The sequence below is a fragment of the Malus sylvestris genome, chromosome 14 (genome assembly GCF_916048215.2).
Source record: "Malus sylvestris chromosome 14, drMalSylv7.2, whole genome shotgun sequence".
Lineage (NCBI taxonomy): Eukaryota > Viridiplantae > Streptophyta > Magnoliopsida > Rosales > Rosaceae > Malus > Malus sylvestris.
The window spans coordinates 26,122,428-26,139,519 of NC_062273.1; the positions used below are offsets into that span (position 1 = coordinate 26,122,428).

General features: G+C 40.2%; 2 protein-coding genes across 7 annotated transcripts; both read right to left on the bottom strand.

The window, feature by feature from the left end:
* Positions 1 to 495: 495 nt before the first annotated feature.
* On the bottom strand, positions 496 to 9,305 carry LOC126601017 (uncharacterized). 2 transcript variants are annotated; one of them, XM_050267734.1, is made up of 15 exons: positions 6,284 to 9,305; positions 6,065 to 6,193; positions 5,789 to 5,980; positions 5,632 to 5,681; positions 5,000 to 5,315; positions 4,701 to 4,830; positions 4,423 to 4,620; positions 3,848 to 3,943; positions 2,951 to 3,144; positions 2,641 to 2,856; positions 2,229 to 2,504; positions 1,952 to 2,099; positions 1,712 to 1,845; positions 1,334 to 1,420; positions 496 to 1,247 (listed from the first exon to the last, which is right to left on the bottom strand). In XM_050267734.1, the coding sequence occupies exons 1-15, from the start codon at positions 8,957 to 8,959 to the stop codon at positions 1,161 to 1,163; spliced, it is 4,929 nt and encodes a 1,642-aa protein (XP_050123691.1). In that variant the 5' UTR covers positions 8,960 to 9,305; the 3' UTR covers positions 496 to 1,160. The 2 variants fall into 2 exon arrangements, with proteins under 2 accessions (XP_050123691.1, XP_050123692.1); XM_050267735.1 differs by having other exon boundaries at positions 4,701 to 4,824; positions 6,284 to 9,303.
* A 1,643-nt stretch (positions 9,306 to 10,948) lies between these two features.
* On the bottom strand, positions 10,949 to 15,519 carry LOC126601019 (pentatricopeptide repeat-containing protein At1g18900-like). Of its 5 annotated transcripts, XM_050267742.1 has the most exons (4): positions 15,353 to 15,486; positions 14,364 to 14,421; positions 13,970 to 14,197; positions 10,949 to 13,740 (listed from the first exon to the last, which is right to left on the bottom strand). In XM_050267742.1, exon 4 carries the CDS (start codon positions 13,717 to 13,719, stop codon positions 11,131 to 11,133), a length of 2,589 nt encoding a protein of 862 aa, XP_050123699.1. In that variant the 5' UTR covers positions 13,720 to 13,740; positions 13,970 to 14,197; positions 14,364 to 14,421; positions 15,353 to 15,486; the 3' UTR covers positions 10,949 to 11,130. The 5 variants fall into 5 exon arrangements, with proteins under 5 accessions (XP_050123699.1, XP_050123697.1, XP_050123698.1 ...); XM_050267740.1 differs by lacking the exon at positions 14,364 to 14,421 and having other exon boundaries at positions 13,970 to 14,334; positions 15,353 to 15,519; XM_050267741.1 differs by lacking the exon at positions 14,364 to 14,421 and having other exon boundaries at positions 13,899 to 14,334; positions 15,353 to 15,519.
* Positions 15,520 to 17,092: the final 1,573 nt, after the last annotated feature.

Genomic DNA, 17,092 nt, shown 5'->3' on the forward strand with positions numbered 1-17,092 from the left:
GTGGTGAAGTCATGACTCTATTGATATGTGCAACACATGCCAAAATTATTAAACTTTTATCTTGTTTGTCATGTTATGTAGACAAATTTAAATTACATTGGAGGAAACCGAACTCTGACTAGCAGTTAGACAAGTCTCTAGTCAAATGTATACCAGGGTGTCATTCGCTTTTGTAAGATTTAAAGAGATCACGAGTCCACTTTCCCAAATTAGAGAAAGTCGGCCTTAGTGGTCTAACAATGCCGAGCAGAAGGGTTGTTTTACTTTGGGGATAACATATCTTCCCCAAGAGTCAGAACTTAGACCTCCTCTACAAGAGAAGGAATACTGCTAGATTGTAGTTCTCGTAAAAACAAAGTTAAGAAGAGGAGAAAGGGCAATAGATCTTCATTTTTAACCTAATTGTAGTATCAAAATGAAGCAACAAATTTACTGTAATCCGCAGTTCCAAAGACCCAAAAGGGGAAGGGCCATAAAGTGATCTATACAAAAACCTTTTCAAAACTTGGGGAAAATTTTATATAAAAATTTAAAAACGTCTCAAGCAAACACTTTAATTTTCTCAAACCTATATTCCCCAGTTACAACTGTTACATCCTCTGAGAACCAACTGGTAATCAATGCCACTTATCGAAACGGCATATAGTACGCTCCTTAAATTCGCATAAATACGCCCAGACAAGCCGTAAATACGCATATATACGCCCAGAGAGGCTGTAAGTTCGCATACATACACCCAGACAGGCCGTAGTAGTTGTTGCTGCCTTCTTCGTCGAAGAGTCCAACCTTAAAGGAAAGTTGCAGGACAGTGACCTGATTGTGCAGAAGACTATTCGAAGGTAAACGTACCACAAGCTTAGACTTTTCGGCTCTTCGATGGTGAAACTCTTTAGATACACGGTTCTTCGTCAAGGACCAGCTGCTCCCACAAAAATTCTTGATAATATCACAAAACTGTTGATTCTATATCATAACTCTGGACTTCGACCGGAACATTTCTATCCTTTTTTTTCTGAAACTGACGTTGCATACTTTACCGTCTAACTGGAAGGATGGAATGCGGTTGCTATGAACAATTCCTCCTAGTAGACGACGAAGGGATGTTACAACACCAATGCTCTCTTGCGAAGTCTGAAAACGTAATGAGTTCCAGAAAAAGCCTAGTTTACAGCTTCAAAGAAAAGAACTTGTGGTTGCAAATGCCCTCTTTCACACATGGTAAGAACATCAGCCCAGCCACCAATCACCTGTAGACACATCAGATACAGATTATAACGAAGGCGGCAAGAAGAGCAAAATAAGGCATGATTTACACTAGAATAACCGACTTTACCTTGACAGTTTTATCATCGTACATAATCCAGCATCCACGGTCATGACTATAGGCAAAGCAATGGTAATGTTGTCCATAGTAGCAAACCTAAAAGTAAATCGTAGATATGAGATAAAACAAGAGAGCGGTATCTATAAATTCTTGTTGAGATTCAAAAGTTATGCACCAATAACATAGGAGCCAGTTTCCAATTAAACAAAAGAAATTGGATATATTAAAAATAAAAAGGCCAGAGGAATCCAAGTTTATGGATAAGAAGTGTAAGCCGTTGTCATTTCACAACCAGAGGAAAAATACGCAATGAAGGTTGCATTTTGGGAAAACAGAACGCTACTATATGCATGACAACAACATTGAGGGTTATCCAAATATGCATACCACAGAAACCAAGTTGTGAGTGGTCTTTGGATCCAGGCCACGATAAAGGACGCTGATATCTATCTCAGTATTAAGAGCTGACAATGTTGCTTTGATGTCATCAGCACTCTCGCATGTCTTCTGCCAGCCCAAAACTGCATGACGAAACAAAAATGTTGATGAGTTTTCAGGGTAAGCCAGTTCCCCTCTTTACAAACATAAGTGAGCAATGAATATTCTCATGATAAGTCTTCTAGTCACCTGTTGTGAAAACATGTGGTGGGGTTGAAAGAATGTGATGGATATGGTTGAGCTTCCCGCAGCCACCAGCTTCAGAATCACAGGCTAACTGGTGATTCATCTCCACATGATTTAGAAGCTCGTCATAGGAGCTTTCTGCACACATAACCTGAATAGCAAAGAAAGATAAAAAGAGATAGGTGCAATCAGTTACGATGCCGAAACAGTAAAAAGTTGCTTAGACTAAAAATTTCAACCATCAAGAAAATAAACAATCATAAAAGCTGTTAACTGATACCTTCATTGTTCGTAGAGCACTGGCATTTATGTTATGGAAGAAGGAAGTATACTTGAGATGTCTGGACTCCAAACCACAATTGTAGCAATTCATTCGTTCGAAAATGTCCATGCCAAAGATGGAATGCACTATACAAGCATTGTTTGAACAATCCCAAGACCCTGGACAACTACTTTCCACTGATTCAGCATCAGAAACACTTGAACCAGGAGTAAATGACCGGTGAAGACAATCAAATATGACCACCAAAACTTCAGAAGCATCATTCATCTGAGCCTGTTCGGTTGCTAAAATGTTAGTACCAGCTTCCAAAAATGAAGATAAATTCATGACATATGAGCCAATTATGACTTCAGAATAATTGTAGAGTTGTACGAGAGGCAAGGGATACAATCAAATTCTCTAAATATACCTCCTGGAAGAAATTACTTTCTGGATACAGGTTGCTTAAAGCTATTCTCAAAGAAGTAGGGGCAACTGCTTCTCTACGAGTATCTGCAGATGCATTGCTCAAAGCAGTAAAGATTTCATACAATGCACAGACAACACAAGGACTCCCCACATGAACATGCTCTGATGTTGATCTCCGAAGGAACTCATCTCGAAACAGTCTAATATGCCATAAAGACTGTAATGACAAAATTAAAAAGCAACGTTTCACTATCAATAAGATGCTCAGGAAAAATGAACTAAGAACATAAATTTGACAAGCACTCACAGACCTGTATGATAACATTCAGAAAGCAGTTGTATTCACCAACTTCATTCTTTAACCCTGTGCCAAATATATCGGTTTCATTCACATTTTCATTTGCGAAGTCATTGTGTAAAACACCATTATCTACATCCGGGGATATTCTTCTGGCCATCCTCAATTTTGAAACTACAGGAAACTTCTGACGTTCTTGGAATGTGTCTGCGAAATAGCATGAATAAAAAAGGTCAAACAGTTGCACAAAATATCATACTATATGGTAAGTGCTCAGAGCCTCACCTGATGGAAAAAATGCATCAGTGAGACGGCTAGTAGTAGCACAACTTGACAAGGTTTAGCGTATTTTTAGACTGCATTATACACTCTCCACAAGCCCTCAATTTATCATTAAGCCCTCTATTAATCATACTTGGATCACATACTTGCTGTCTGTATATCTTTGTTATTCATGCATGATTCCGAACCAGATTATTGCACAGAATTATATTTCAAGACGAAGAAATGCTCTCAATACCTACTTAATGCTTTTTCCTGATGACAACAACTAAAACTGGTGCAAAATCTACCAGAGATGATAGCTTTTCGATTTTCCTAACAAGTCAAGGTTACTGATCTGACTCACTTACAGTTGTACTCTAACATGAACAAATCTGAGACTACTTATCTTATCTAGTTCATTGTAGACCATCCGACAGACTAGTCAAACAAATATGGAAATCATCATCAGTTAACTACAAACATGGAGGCGGAATTTCTTCCCCACATACCTCAGCCCTACCATGGGTTGATCCTAGACCTCTTTATTATAGAGGGGTACCATTGTGACAACCATGGTCAGAGGTTTATACATGTAAAGAATAAGTAACATAACAAAGAGATCGCATAAATAAGAGAATAATTTTACCTAGGCTTTGGCGTACGGCCTTTTTAAGGTCAGCTTGGAACCTTTCTTCATCATCTTCCTCTGCTCGTTGCTGTCTCAATTCCCTTGTTCCATTGTCTGCCAAAACAGTATAACCGGTTTTCACTTAACAAAACTCATGCTCATATTAACGCCAAATTTCCCCAAAAAAAAAAGGATAGATGATCTTTGGTCATATTTGCAGAGCAGTAAAAACAGTGTGTTCAAATGAAAGGACATAAACTTCATGCTAATGAGACCATAGTACGAATCACTAAGCATATAAAATTCTAATTTTATTATAAACTACTAGAAAACATTTTGGATGAGCAAGTAGAGATGAGGTTACCAAATAGAAATTCATACTACAAAAGAAATATCTTTTTATAAAGATATTACCAACAATCTTAGGTAAACATTTTCCCTTAACTATAAAATGAGAATACGCAAAAGGACAAAATTGGCTAGTCAACAAGCAAACAATGACAGGGCAACTAATGTTGACATTGTTCAACGTACTGTCAAAATAATCAATCATCGAAACTAGAGTGGAAACCATGAAGGATATGTAAACTTACTGTTGTTGGTAAGAAGATTGTCATGTGAACCCTCCACACTTGACCTCCCAACTTCAACATTTTCCTTTCCAGATGACAAGCCTCGAGACTTTCCATCAAGCACTTTTGTGGAACTCCTCTGTCTTCGGTTTTTCCTTCCTGTCCGTCGATCAGAAGGCAAATAACCATCATCTTCTAGAATTCCTCCATTTGGCAGGCCTGCTCAAGAAGATACACAATGAGAACATCTCCTATTATTAAATTAACCCCAACCTCATACAACGAAATCCTACATCAACCTTGGTTAACTTTAGCTTGATGAGCACCAGAAACAGTAGGAGAATTGACTGGCACTGCAGAACCATTTGCCAGGTTAACAGGCACGCCTTCTAAATTGTTGGGGAATCCAGTCTTCTGTGCCAACTGCTCCTAGAAAACACTATCATTAGTTTTCCTACTTTCTCTAAATATCCTCTAATTTAGACAGTATTCCTCTTCAAATATCTTTAGCATTCAGTTAAATATACCAATTATTTATTAAATTTAACCTAGAAAGAAGGAAACAGATACAAGAAGGGCACAGCCTAACAATGATTACCTGGACAGAAGGCTTGAATGGCTCATTAACATCTTGACCATTAGCACAAGGCTCCAAGTTAACATCAAGCGGTCCCTCCACCACCTTCTCTGCTTGCAATTGAGTACATTTCTTATTTTGCTCAGCAAGGTGCTTCTGCTTAGCTTCCTTTTCAATTTGTCTTTGAAACTTTAACGTTTCTTCCAGCTTTCTTTCCTCTTCTTCAAGTTCAATTCTCCGTTTGCATTCCTCTTCCAGCTGTTTGAAGTCATCGCCATTCAAAGAAATCACCAGCTCAGAATCTGGAAATTCACTACCAGATGCCCCTGGAAAGGAACTGCAGCAAGAGACACATCAAATATACATAAAAATAAACTATAGCCAGTACCCAGCAATTATAAAGGAAGGATAACATTATGAGGTGGTTTGGTATTGTTGTGCTTTGAAAAAAAAACTGCTTCTGCTGTGCTGTGAGAATAAGCTCATTTTTGCTACTCCACGTTTTCAGCTTTTTTTCACCCAAAACTGTGAAAATAAGCTGTTTTTAAGTGTTTACCAAACACAATTTTGAGCTCAACTAATTTTTATAAAAGCACCTCAGTACCAAACCAGTACTCAATACGACTGTGCATGTTAGGAGCAAGGAGACATACAGCTCAGAAGTTTCATCATGATGATAGTACTCGTCCGAAACCCCACTACCCTACAGAAGTAAGAAAAAAAAATCGTATATAACGATGTCGTCGTGGAATTGTAACATGCATATTGAACACCACAAAGAAAATAACAACCAGAAAACACGATTAAAACCTTTGAATCTTTTGCTTTTCTAAACTCCTTGTTCTTCTTCTTATCCTTTGTTTTTTCCTGTGAATGTCTCAAATTATCGTTTACTCCTCTGATACCTTTCTTAGAATCAAGTGCAAGTTCTGCTAAAAATGCTTCCCTTGCAACATCAGACTTTTCTGTGGCATCTTTCTCAGCCAGATCCTCCAAATGTGCCTATAGATATAGACACAAGAATACATACTGTTAAACTCAGAAGCTTTAAACATGGCACAAAGATTAAATTTGTTTAATACATACCCGCAGGTATGACTTCACTAGAGGCAACAGTATCGACCGATAATCATGGGCAGAAATAGGTTCAAGCTTAACTTCCATTTGCTGCATTCCAGTAACATTTTGCATAATCCGTGCATCTATTTTGCTAAGCTGCATGAAAAAACAGCTGAGGTAAAATGGCAACGATCAATATCATTATTTTAATTAAAAGGTAAGCCAACTGAGAATCTATCAACTGACCTCTACATATAATTGTTCTTTCCGTCTCTGAATTGCAACTTGTACACATGTGTCCACCTGATGTACATAATCTTTGGCTCTCCGATCATCATCTTCCCCAGGTTCCAAGTCACATAACTGAGAAGTCACACCACCATAAGTTTCCTCATATCCAAACTGATTAATATTTAGAGCTTCAGATTCTTTTAACACATTTGATATGGCATCTAATTCAATCCTACTGCCGAGGAACATCACATCATTCTCTCTCCCGAGAAGCTCTTCTCTCCTCTTCTTTAGAATGGACTCAAAGCTTCGGTGGGTAAACTCTGTGACACTTTCCCTCTTCTTACCTTCTTCAATACAAAGATCCTCCATTGCCTGTAATGCTTCTTCGTAGTTTAAATGCTCACACTTTCTCTCACAGAGAGACTGCAGGTGGTAAAACTCCTTTTCAAGCATCTGAAGGATTTCCATCCCTTGTTTTGTTTTCTCTTCTTTTGTGTGTACCCAGGATGTCAGTTGTTCCCCACTAGTTGGACCTGCAAATATCCAGGACAGCAGAGCATCGGAATCAGGAGGAACCCCATTTTCATTACCAACGACAGCAACAGGAGCAGCGTCAGTGACAGGATGACCAACATTACATGTACATTCAGATGACAATAGACACTCATCCAAAATGAGGCAGGATGCATCTCCATTGAGAACAATCCTCTCTTTAATCTCTACACCCTTATTTGTGTTATTTGCATCATCCGCAGGACTGCTACTTTTGTCAGAATATCTACCTAAACCACAAGCATGGGACAGGTCCTGCAAGAACTTGAGTATTTTCCTAAGCTGGGTAGCTCCTAGAAAGCAAATGCACATAGGTGTTTGTTCCACACCGTGGTTGAGAAGCTGAGAACAGGAAGCCTGTAGCTCATCCATTGTAAATTGTATCACCCTGTTAAGATGGCTTGCAGCAAGATATTTGTGCCTGATAAGCACCTCAAATAAGGCATGAATTCTTTCAAGAAGCTTTTCGCACTCAGAATCATCAGATACTGGCCAACCATTAGCAACAGAAGAATAAGCAATTGACCCATTGCCCTCCTCGCACTCCCCACACTCAACATGGGCAAGTTTCTTATGGTTATTTCCCTCAACAGTACAGCCACTAGGACTATCCCCAAGCCTTTCCTTCTCAGGCGAAGAATCCCACGCATCTTTGAAGCACTCATCACAATCCTTGTTATGATTCCCAGAGTAGAAATCCTCAACAAATTCAGGCTCCTTGCATTTTCTTTGATCCGTAAGCATTCCAACTGCAGACGATGCATCCAACGGTTTCCAAGAACTATTAAGCAGCATCTCAGTCCATTCATTTTCAACATTTTGAGGCAAAACTGACTGCATTTTGGGGATAAGGTTTCCCACATGCTCTTGCACAACATGGTGCATATGGGACTCACAATCCACAAACTTCTCATTACATCTACAACAAACCCAGAACTTCCAGCTCCTATTACTCTCCGCAAATGTCAATGCCTCTGATAAAACCTCATTTGCCAAACCATCCTTAGACGAACTAAACTTCGCCTTAAGATCGCTAACTCTAACCTTAAGTAACTCTTTCTTCATATCAACAGTCAATGATTTCCAAAATGACCGAACCCAATCCTTCCTCTCCGCTGAGGACCCATTTTTCCTCAAGTTCCCAAACTTTCTCCTCTCACTACCTCTCTGACTAGACCCAGACGACAAATCTAATCCCCTATCACTCTTCTCACCCTCATTTCCCAATTGAGGCACATCAGACTTCTGCTGCAAGAGCCTCGCCGCTGCCACTCTCACTTCAATCTCTTTCCTTCTCTCCTCCGGTGTCTTAGTGGCCTTCTTAATCTCATTAGGCCGCCTGGTCTGCACCAGCCTCACCTCCATTGGGTCCTCCGTGACCCTCCGAATAGGAATCAACCGAAACTTCTCCTCCCCATTGCCCAAATTCTTCATCCAAGTCGAAATCGAAGCGATATTGGACTTCTGAATAAGCTGCCTCAGCTCATTCTGCACGTGCCCAATTCGAGCATCGGCCGTTGATATCTTCTGCTGGCTCTCCTCCTGCAAGCTCTCCCTGGCGGGATCGACCGGCTTCTCAATCGCCAACGCCCGCTCGCACTCCGCCACCACTTCCTCGTACTCCTTCCCGTAGTTGGCCGCCTCATAGAGCAAATTGGCGTAGAAGTGCGCGAACTCGATCGAGTTCGGCGAAAGCTCGACGGCTCGGCGCGCTGAGTCGATCGCGTTTCGCAAATGCCGCTGCTTCGAGTTGGGGTCGTCGATAATCGAGGCGACCTTGACGCACACAGTGCCCTGGACTCGGTGAATCAACGCCGAGTGAACCGAGTTCTCGTACCGCTGGCACGACTCCTTCATCAGCCGCAGCGCCTTGGTGTGGTTCCCCCGCCGCAGAGCGGTCAGGGCCCGCTCGCATTCCACCTTCGCCGCCCCGCCGTCCGATTCGATCATCGGCAACGGCAAGGATTCGATCTTGTTATTCGAGAGGAGTAGGGCATCGGGCTCGGCTTCGACGAGAGCCAGAGTGGCGTCTGATTGGGACGAAACGACGGCGTCTCCATCGGCCACCGGGAGTGGCTGAACAGCCGCCGGCGACTGCTTGGGTCGCGGAGCAGCCTTTCGCTTCTTATTACCCATGTATCGAACTCTCTCCCAATCCCCAACTCACATGCATATATATATATATAATTCTCTCTCTATTTTATCTGTATATATGTGCACCTATACATATATCTCGATGTATAAAGAGAGAAAGTTGTACGGATTCTTGCCGGGGGAGGATGGATGGGGAAGGACTGGAATTTCACAAGGGGGACGGCGGCGATGAGTGATCAGCGGCGATTTTTAGAGAGACAGAATGGGGGGAGAAAGAGAGAGAGAGACGCTACCTACTAGTAGAAGTGGCTATGGAAGAGGAAAGGCCATTAGAGGTTTGATGAGGAAATAAGTAACGGGAGAAAGGCGGATTAAGAATATTTATATTATATGTGCGTGGGAATTGTGATTAGACTTTCTTAATAATGTTGTTAATTATGGTTTCGTTTTTGTTTTGGTTTTAGAACGTGGTTTGAGAAACGCTGCTCACAACAAGTGAGACTTATTATGAATTATCTGTTATTTTACAGTTTAACATTATTTTTTATGTCAATGTTATAAAATATTGGGTTAAAAACTTAAGGTGACAGAAAGTTCATAAAGATTTTTAATTTTGAGAGATTCTATTTAGCATTTCTCATATAATTTTAAACCAGATACTGGGTATAAGTTGAAAATTTAAATAAACCGTAAAAACACGAGTCTCGCATACTAATAAGATTTGAACCGTTATTAATAATGTCGAACTTAGAACTTCATATTACTAATTTAATTTTGAGCCATCGCAAGTGAGTACACATTGCTTCTTAATAAATAGTGTCTTTTGAGTACTTCCTTGAGAAGGCTAATTTTTTTAATTTTTTTTTATAAAAATATATAGTTTAATTCCCCAAGAAAAAGTAGGATATGCAATAATTGATAAAAATAAATAAATAAAGAAAACTTTTGAGTACTTCCTTGAGAAGGCTACCTTTACGTTTCTTTTTTGTTGGGTGGAACCTTTGTAAGTGGGGGTCTTTGATGACTTGGAAATCAAAATGACTTAAAACTTTTTGTTTCGGCCGACAAATTTAAGATTGAATGAGTTACAAAATATTCATGGGTGAAATAACGACTTGAATGAGTTGCAAAACATTGATTTTTAGTTTTAGTTTTCAAAATCAATGTAAAGATAAATTACATATTGAATCGGATTTGTGAGAATAATTTGGGTAACAAATTTAGGTTTGAAGAGATATATGATATTCTAATTTAAATTAATATGGTGCAGAAAGTAGGTTGGGAGTAGAAAGAAGTTTACTTATGAGAATAAAACATGTAAATCTTGATTAGGTGCACAAACTTTTGTGTACTTCGAAGTACCGATCACCAACCATTAAATCTTAATTGTAGATTTTTATATAAAAATCTAAAGGTTAAACTCCGGAATACCCAAAAAAGTTTCTTCTATGGTACATATCTCGATTTATTATTTATGTGACAAAAGAAGATTACGAATATGAACAAGGATTGTCTGGCATCCCACTTCTTGTGCCATTCAGTGACATTCTGTTTGTGTGATCACGGTTAAGTTAAGTCAACATTTTATATTACTATTTATTTTTTTCTTATTATCTCTATAAAGAAAACAATATAAAATGTTGACGTGGTTTAACCGTAACCACACAAAACAGGAAGGCACGGGAAGTGGAATGGCAGACAATCCTTATCACAGTTAAGCCACATCAACATTTTTTATTGATTTTTTTATAGAAATAATAAGATAAAATGTAATGGGAATATAAAATCTTGACGTGGTTTAGCCGTGACCAATAGGAGAGCATGGGGAGAGCAGACAATCCAAGTCCAAAGAAGAAGGAAGCTCACCAACTTAACGGTCAATCTGAAACTACCAAACACTCGAAAACATTTTTCAACCGTTTTATGTCCGTTGAATCTCTGCAGGGGTGTTTGGTGGGTTGAAAACCATCCCAAAAGCATTTCCATCAAAAGCATGTCCTGTTCAACTACTTAACAAAATCCAAATGAGGGTTTCTGCTAAAACAATTTTATTTGGTTTGTAAACAACTGCACATGAGAACAACATAAGTACATTGTCATAGTACATAAGAGGCCTCAATCAACCCCAACCTGCTCATCATCTCATCATCTTCCCCGCCGAGAAGGATAACAAAAATCGTGCGGTAATGACAGAGGGGAAGAAGCGCTACCGCCTACAGTAAATGCATTCGCTCCACATAAGATTGGAGCAACCACCTGTTAAGAGGCTCCCCACATCCTATAAAACAACCTGAGTTGCCGTTTTCAGTGAAGAATGGGAAGCGAAAAACATTCAGCAGTTCCTGCACTGCTTGCCTAACCAAAGAAGATCCTGTGACCCTACTCCGCCGGCCCCATCCTGTAACAATATCAATCCGGCTTGGACAAATCCCGGATATTAGCATTTGTTGGCGAAACCAAGCAAGTGTTCTTGATAGTGCTGTGACAGCAGTACCGTCGGACATAACGTGCAGGTTTATAAGCCAATAGCATGAGCTTTTCTCCGTGATAGCATCTGGATAGACATTCTTTTGTGCAGCCACCTCCCAGACAGAACCCGCCTCCTCCTTTAGCCCCGCCTTGTGAAGAAAATCCACTACCGCATCTACTAGTCCCCTCTTGCTTTCTCTATCCTCGCTATGCATCAGATCCAAGAACCTGCACATGTGATCTCGCACGTTTTGACCATCTGGTCCTGCCGATGGCATAGACAGTAAGAATGTATGTGCAGGATGGCCTGTGACTGCCATAAGCTCACCGCAAAATCTCATGTCATATGGTGACTGTGCTTCTGTGCAACAACTGATAAGCAAGGTATATGTCTGCAGAGATGGGTTTAGACCTAAACCCATCATGCTCTGCAGCAAGTGATAGGCATCTGACAGCTGGTGCACCCTAAGAAACGCACTGAGCAGAGAATTGCAAGTAGGCACATTAGGACGTAAACCTGCATGAAGCATTGCTTGATACCAATTCCAGGCTTTTTCCACATTACCAGCCTTACCCCACAAATCCACCAAAAGACCATAAACAGGCTCATCAGGTACCCAGTTCTTCCGTTTCATTTCATGAAAAATCGCCTCGGCTTCCTCAAGATATCCACAATGGCCAAGGACCTCCATTATTATGCTATAAGTTACTTTATCTGGTTCAAATCCCGCACCCTGCATGTCACGATAGAGCTTTAAAGAAGTTTCATAATTCCTTGCTTTGGCCTGCAAAGCTATCATGATATTATACGTGACCAAATTGGGAACACAACCATGATTAACCATCTCACAAAATAGCCGATGAGCAGCAGCTAAATGACCAGCTTTCCCGAGACAGTTGATCATAACACTGTACGTGAATGTGTCAGGAGCAAGACCAGCCTCTTGCATCCTGTCATACAATCCTAGGGCAACATCAAGAAAACCAGCTTTTGCATGGATGTCAATTAGTGTGCAGTAGGTGACACGGTCAGGTTCACATCCTGCTTCTTGCATTTGATTAAACACATTCATTGCTTCTTTTAAATAGTTTGCACGGCCATAACTATGAATTAGACGGTTATATGTCACAACATTTGGCTGGCAACCTTCTTTCACCATCTGATTAAGCAATTTGTTAATGGCACCAAACTGCCTGGAACGGCCAAGGATCCCAACCATGGTGGTATAAGTGTGCCCATCATGCTTGAATCCTGCTTGCCGCTTAAGCCAATAAAAAAATCCAAGAGCAACGGAATGATCTTGAAGTTGCTTTAAAATTTGGTTTGCGTGATATGCATCCATTGAACAGTTGAGATTTCCAAGAGCGGCCTCTGCAGCAGGACCCCATCTCATCTGTTGCAGTATGTGAGAAACATTATGAACAACATTCCCAGTGTGAGCATACTGTCTGTTGATTTGGGGAGCTATTCCTGTTGGCATTTTCAAATCTCTTATGGGCCTGTTGAAACTTTTAGAGGCACGACCCGTGGTCTCTGCATCAGAAGCCTGCACACTGGAACTGTAATTTGGAATGAAGTTTGAATGAGGTTTTGATTTCGGTGGCATAGACCTGTTCGCATGACGGTCCGAATATACAACATGAGGTACCGCTGAGCTTTCCGTCCTAGTATATGGAACATGATTTAGACCTTTAACGAAACTGGATTTCTCACCTTTGCCCTTTTGACCATGATTGTTACTTGTAGGCCTTGATGCAGCTGATACCTCAGCAGACTGTTTTGGATGTACACTAGTGAAATGCTCTTTTTTTATTTGTTTCACGTGTGATGGCTTGATACCACTGAGGGGTCTGGTCGGATCAACCATACAGTTATTAAGGATTCCAAGCCCATCAGATAAAGGAAGCCTGCCATTTACTATATCAGACAGAAAATTTACAGCAGCAACTCCTGCCTTAGCAAACTGGTCTGCAACGAGAGGTGATGAGTGCACCACATCCATGGTACTAGCATAACTTACAGTCTCTGATCTCCCCAAAGATCGTGGTGCCGTTGCAACCTTTTTAATAGAAGCTGTATGGTCAACACTTTCGGCTTTACGAAGACCTGCCACTTTTACTGCATCTCCCAAAAGGATGCTTCCTGCCCTTGCTGAAGGTTTGGATACCATGGTCGATGGATTTTGGGCAAGTGCTAGCTGCCTTTGCGAAACACAAGTTTCATCTTCAGAGCAAGAGCATGAATTTCCATCTGTGGCACTACATCGTGGCCCGGTAAGGAAGAATGACCTCGCACTACTTGAAAGGTTACTTAATTGCTTTGCTCGCAACATAATTTACTGACAGGGTATCACCTGAAAAATAATGGATATGAATTAGTAACATAAGAACAATTCTAGGTTTCTAACGTCTTAAAAGAAAAGCTAGTGAGTACTGAATAATGAGTGACAGGCAGTCAACTACAAGTCAATTCCAGCTTTTCTAAACCCAACAGATAATTGATGTGAATCACCTTGGTCAGACAGGATATCATATCAAACTTGCATCAAAACTATATAGTCGATTATCGTGAACCCTTAATACCTTGAATACACGTCCCTAGATAAGACAAACTGCTCCACAGAGAAGATATCACTCATTCCCATCAATAAGAAATGAACTCGTTAGATAAGAATATCAATAGTATGGTCAGACTTCATTTCCAATATGTTAACAAGTTGTCTTGAAATCCTCAAAGTGCTCAGTGATCCCAAATGAAGGTTGCAGTCTATACGATTCCGCTCCAGCAATGGTAATGACTAAACCAGTTCCCTGTGATTCTGAGATCATTGGTTAGTAGAAACTCTCAGAAACACCACGTTAGATTTGAACGTGATTTGTAAGGACTTCTTCAGGAAAACAAGTGTGAACAAGACACTCTAAATTGTAACAATTCCATGCAGCATATCCTGCACAGAATAGCACCAAACAAACTTACTTCAATACTCCTATCAGCAATAATTCTTCTTCGAGCGTATTTACTCAACCAAAAATTCCTAAACATACACATGTTGGAACTTCATGATCAGCATTTCCATATATTACAAATACATATGAATATAAGAGCTAACTAAGAATCTATCGAATTAGCACAGACAAGTGAGCAAGCAAGAAAGAATCTGATGAAAACTGAAAGATAAATCTTCTTCTCACTCAGAACCCTTATGTTCCATCCAGTAGATAGGACTAGTATCATGTAAGCGAACGTATTTTTCTAACGAGCAGGGACTTATCTTATATTGACATAACCATAACCGCCTCCTTCCTATCATGGGATTGCAGTTGGTTACCGTAGAGTCTACGTTTTCTAACCAAGCCGTCCTATAAATCCTCAAAAAAAGGCAAGTGATCAACAGCTATATTGACTCTAATTAGCATGTAACTAGGGTTCCAACAACACGGAGAGTCTTCGGCATCTCTCTCGAAATCAATAAACCGGCTCCCTCTGAATGTTTCGCGGGCGGAACTATATATACATTTCATCATTCAATTATACAACATCTCACTAGCATACCTAGAATTCAGCAGATACTATAGTTGCAAAAATTTCATTTTCTCTTTCTACTGCTAACATTTCTAGTACTAAAATTTATTTGTTTTTAATTTCTTAATGACAAACAAAAGATCAAGACATACAAGCAATCCATAACCTTAAATCCACATTTTCCAATGAAAATCCTCAATTCCCACACACAAATGAACACAAAGATTGAAACTTCCAGACCAGCAAAGCCACCCTCCAACGTTAATCAAAACAAAAACGCACAAAAACACAAAAAAGAACAAATCTTCACGACATCTCAGACTTCTCCAACAAAACCCATGTTCTCAATCACCACAAAACACAGAAAAATACACTAAAAATTCATCAAAAATCCAAACAATGAAGAAAAAAACTCAGAGAGGGGGAGGGAGAGAGAAAGCTACCTGCAATGGTGAACGGACTTCTGGGTTCTTAACGCGTGTCTAGAGAGAGAGAGAGAGGGTGGCGGCGTCTCTGCTCTCTCTGCCGTCAAGACTGGAGCTTTATTACTTTTCCAACCAAGTTGGGGAGAAGGAGGCTACATGCTATCAGCTGTTTTTTTTCTTCGCCCTACTACGTATTTTCCGCGACGTGTACCGTGGGATGTTCGGGACACGTGTCAGAGCCTTCATGATTAGCACGTGACCCGTAGAAGGTTCTGATTAAAACCCTACCTCCACAGATTTCCTTCGGTTCAGAATTTTTATTTGATTTTAATACTTTTGGGAGGATTCAGTGCGGATCTTGTCACCATTCTTCTCCTGGACATACTATTTTATGATTTTTATGATCCGTTCAAATAATTATAAAATAATATAGAAACAAATAGACATAAAATTTGGTTGGTCGAACGGTTATGATGCTGCAGGTGTAAAGTGGAAAGTTGAGGTAGAAGCTGGGGATTGCACCTGATGGCTGTGTCTACGCGGACGGAGACACGCCTCTTGGTCGGACAACGAACAGTCAAGTCAATAACCCAAATGTAAAGTATGTTTTTTTTCAAACATAAATTTTGTTTTTTCAAAAGTTTGTTTTGATTTTTGATTTACAGTCAAATGTTTATTGTTTTGCCGCTCAGTATTATAGATGATATTCCTCTTTCCTTATAAAAAAGATTTTAAGTTTAAATCTCGTATATAACAAATTTGATATCAAATTAGATTGTTCATTTTGTGACTTAACTGAAATCCCTCTCTCTATAGTATAAAATATATCGTTGTACTCCATAAAAAAAATGTTCCTTGTTTTTAATTTTTTTTATAAGAGGACTAGTTGGTGATTTCGCCATGGCAATCCACCATTTTGGGGGCCAATGAGACTCATAGAGATATTTCAGTCTTTCTTGGCCACCATTGCACGATTCATTAGCGTCAATAATCGAACCTGGGACGTGTAATGCGAAATACAGGTTTGAAACTCATCCTTAATCATCGAATCACCTTGTGATGATTAAAATGTTCTTCGTTTTTTTATTTGATTTTTTTCTTGAACTAACGACAACGATAATTAAATAAATGAAAATAATTTGATTTTCGATTTTGAGAAAACAAAACAAAACCACTTCGGCAAAGTTCAATTTACTATCGTACCAAAACCGAGGGAAATACCATAGCGGCTAGTTCGGTCCGGTTTTGGTTTCCGTTTTTTCGCTTGACCTGCCATCTCCCGTGTTGCTAAGAGCAGTTTCCACCGGGGAACTAATAGGCCAGCACCCAGCCAAAAACCCAACCCGGTACCCAGGCTATCCACTCCAGCCGAGCATTTTGACCGGCACCCAGCCCAAGGCAGGCAAGAGACCGGCCTAAAATCAACAGACCCACATGCCGGGCCATTTGACGTCAGCTGGGCCATCAACCTCCCGCACAATCAACACGCCACAGAGCTGTTCATGGCTGAGGTTGATTCCAGGGCGGAGGGAGATTCCTAGGCCTTGGTGCAGAGCAACATTTTCTCTTCCCCTCTATTTCACGTTTTATATGTTTTCACGTTATTTGTTTTTTGTAATGCTCTCAAGATGAGAGAGAAAAAGAGAGATAGAGGATAAGCAAAAGCATTTCGGACCATTTTCCATTGTTTTCGGTGCTCGCTTTCTCTCTCAGGTACCCACCACCACACACACCCTCTCTCTCTCTAGAATTTTTTTG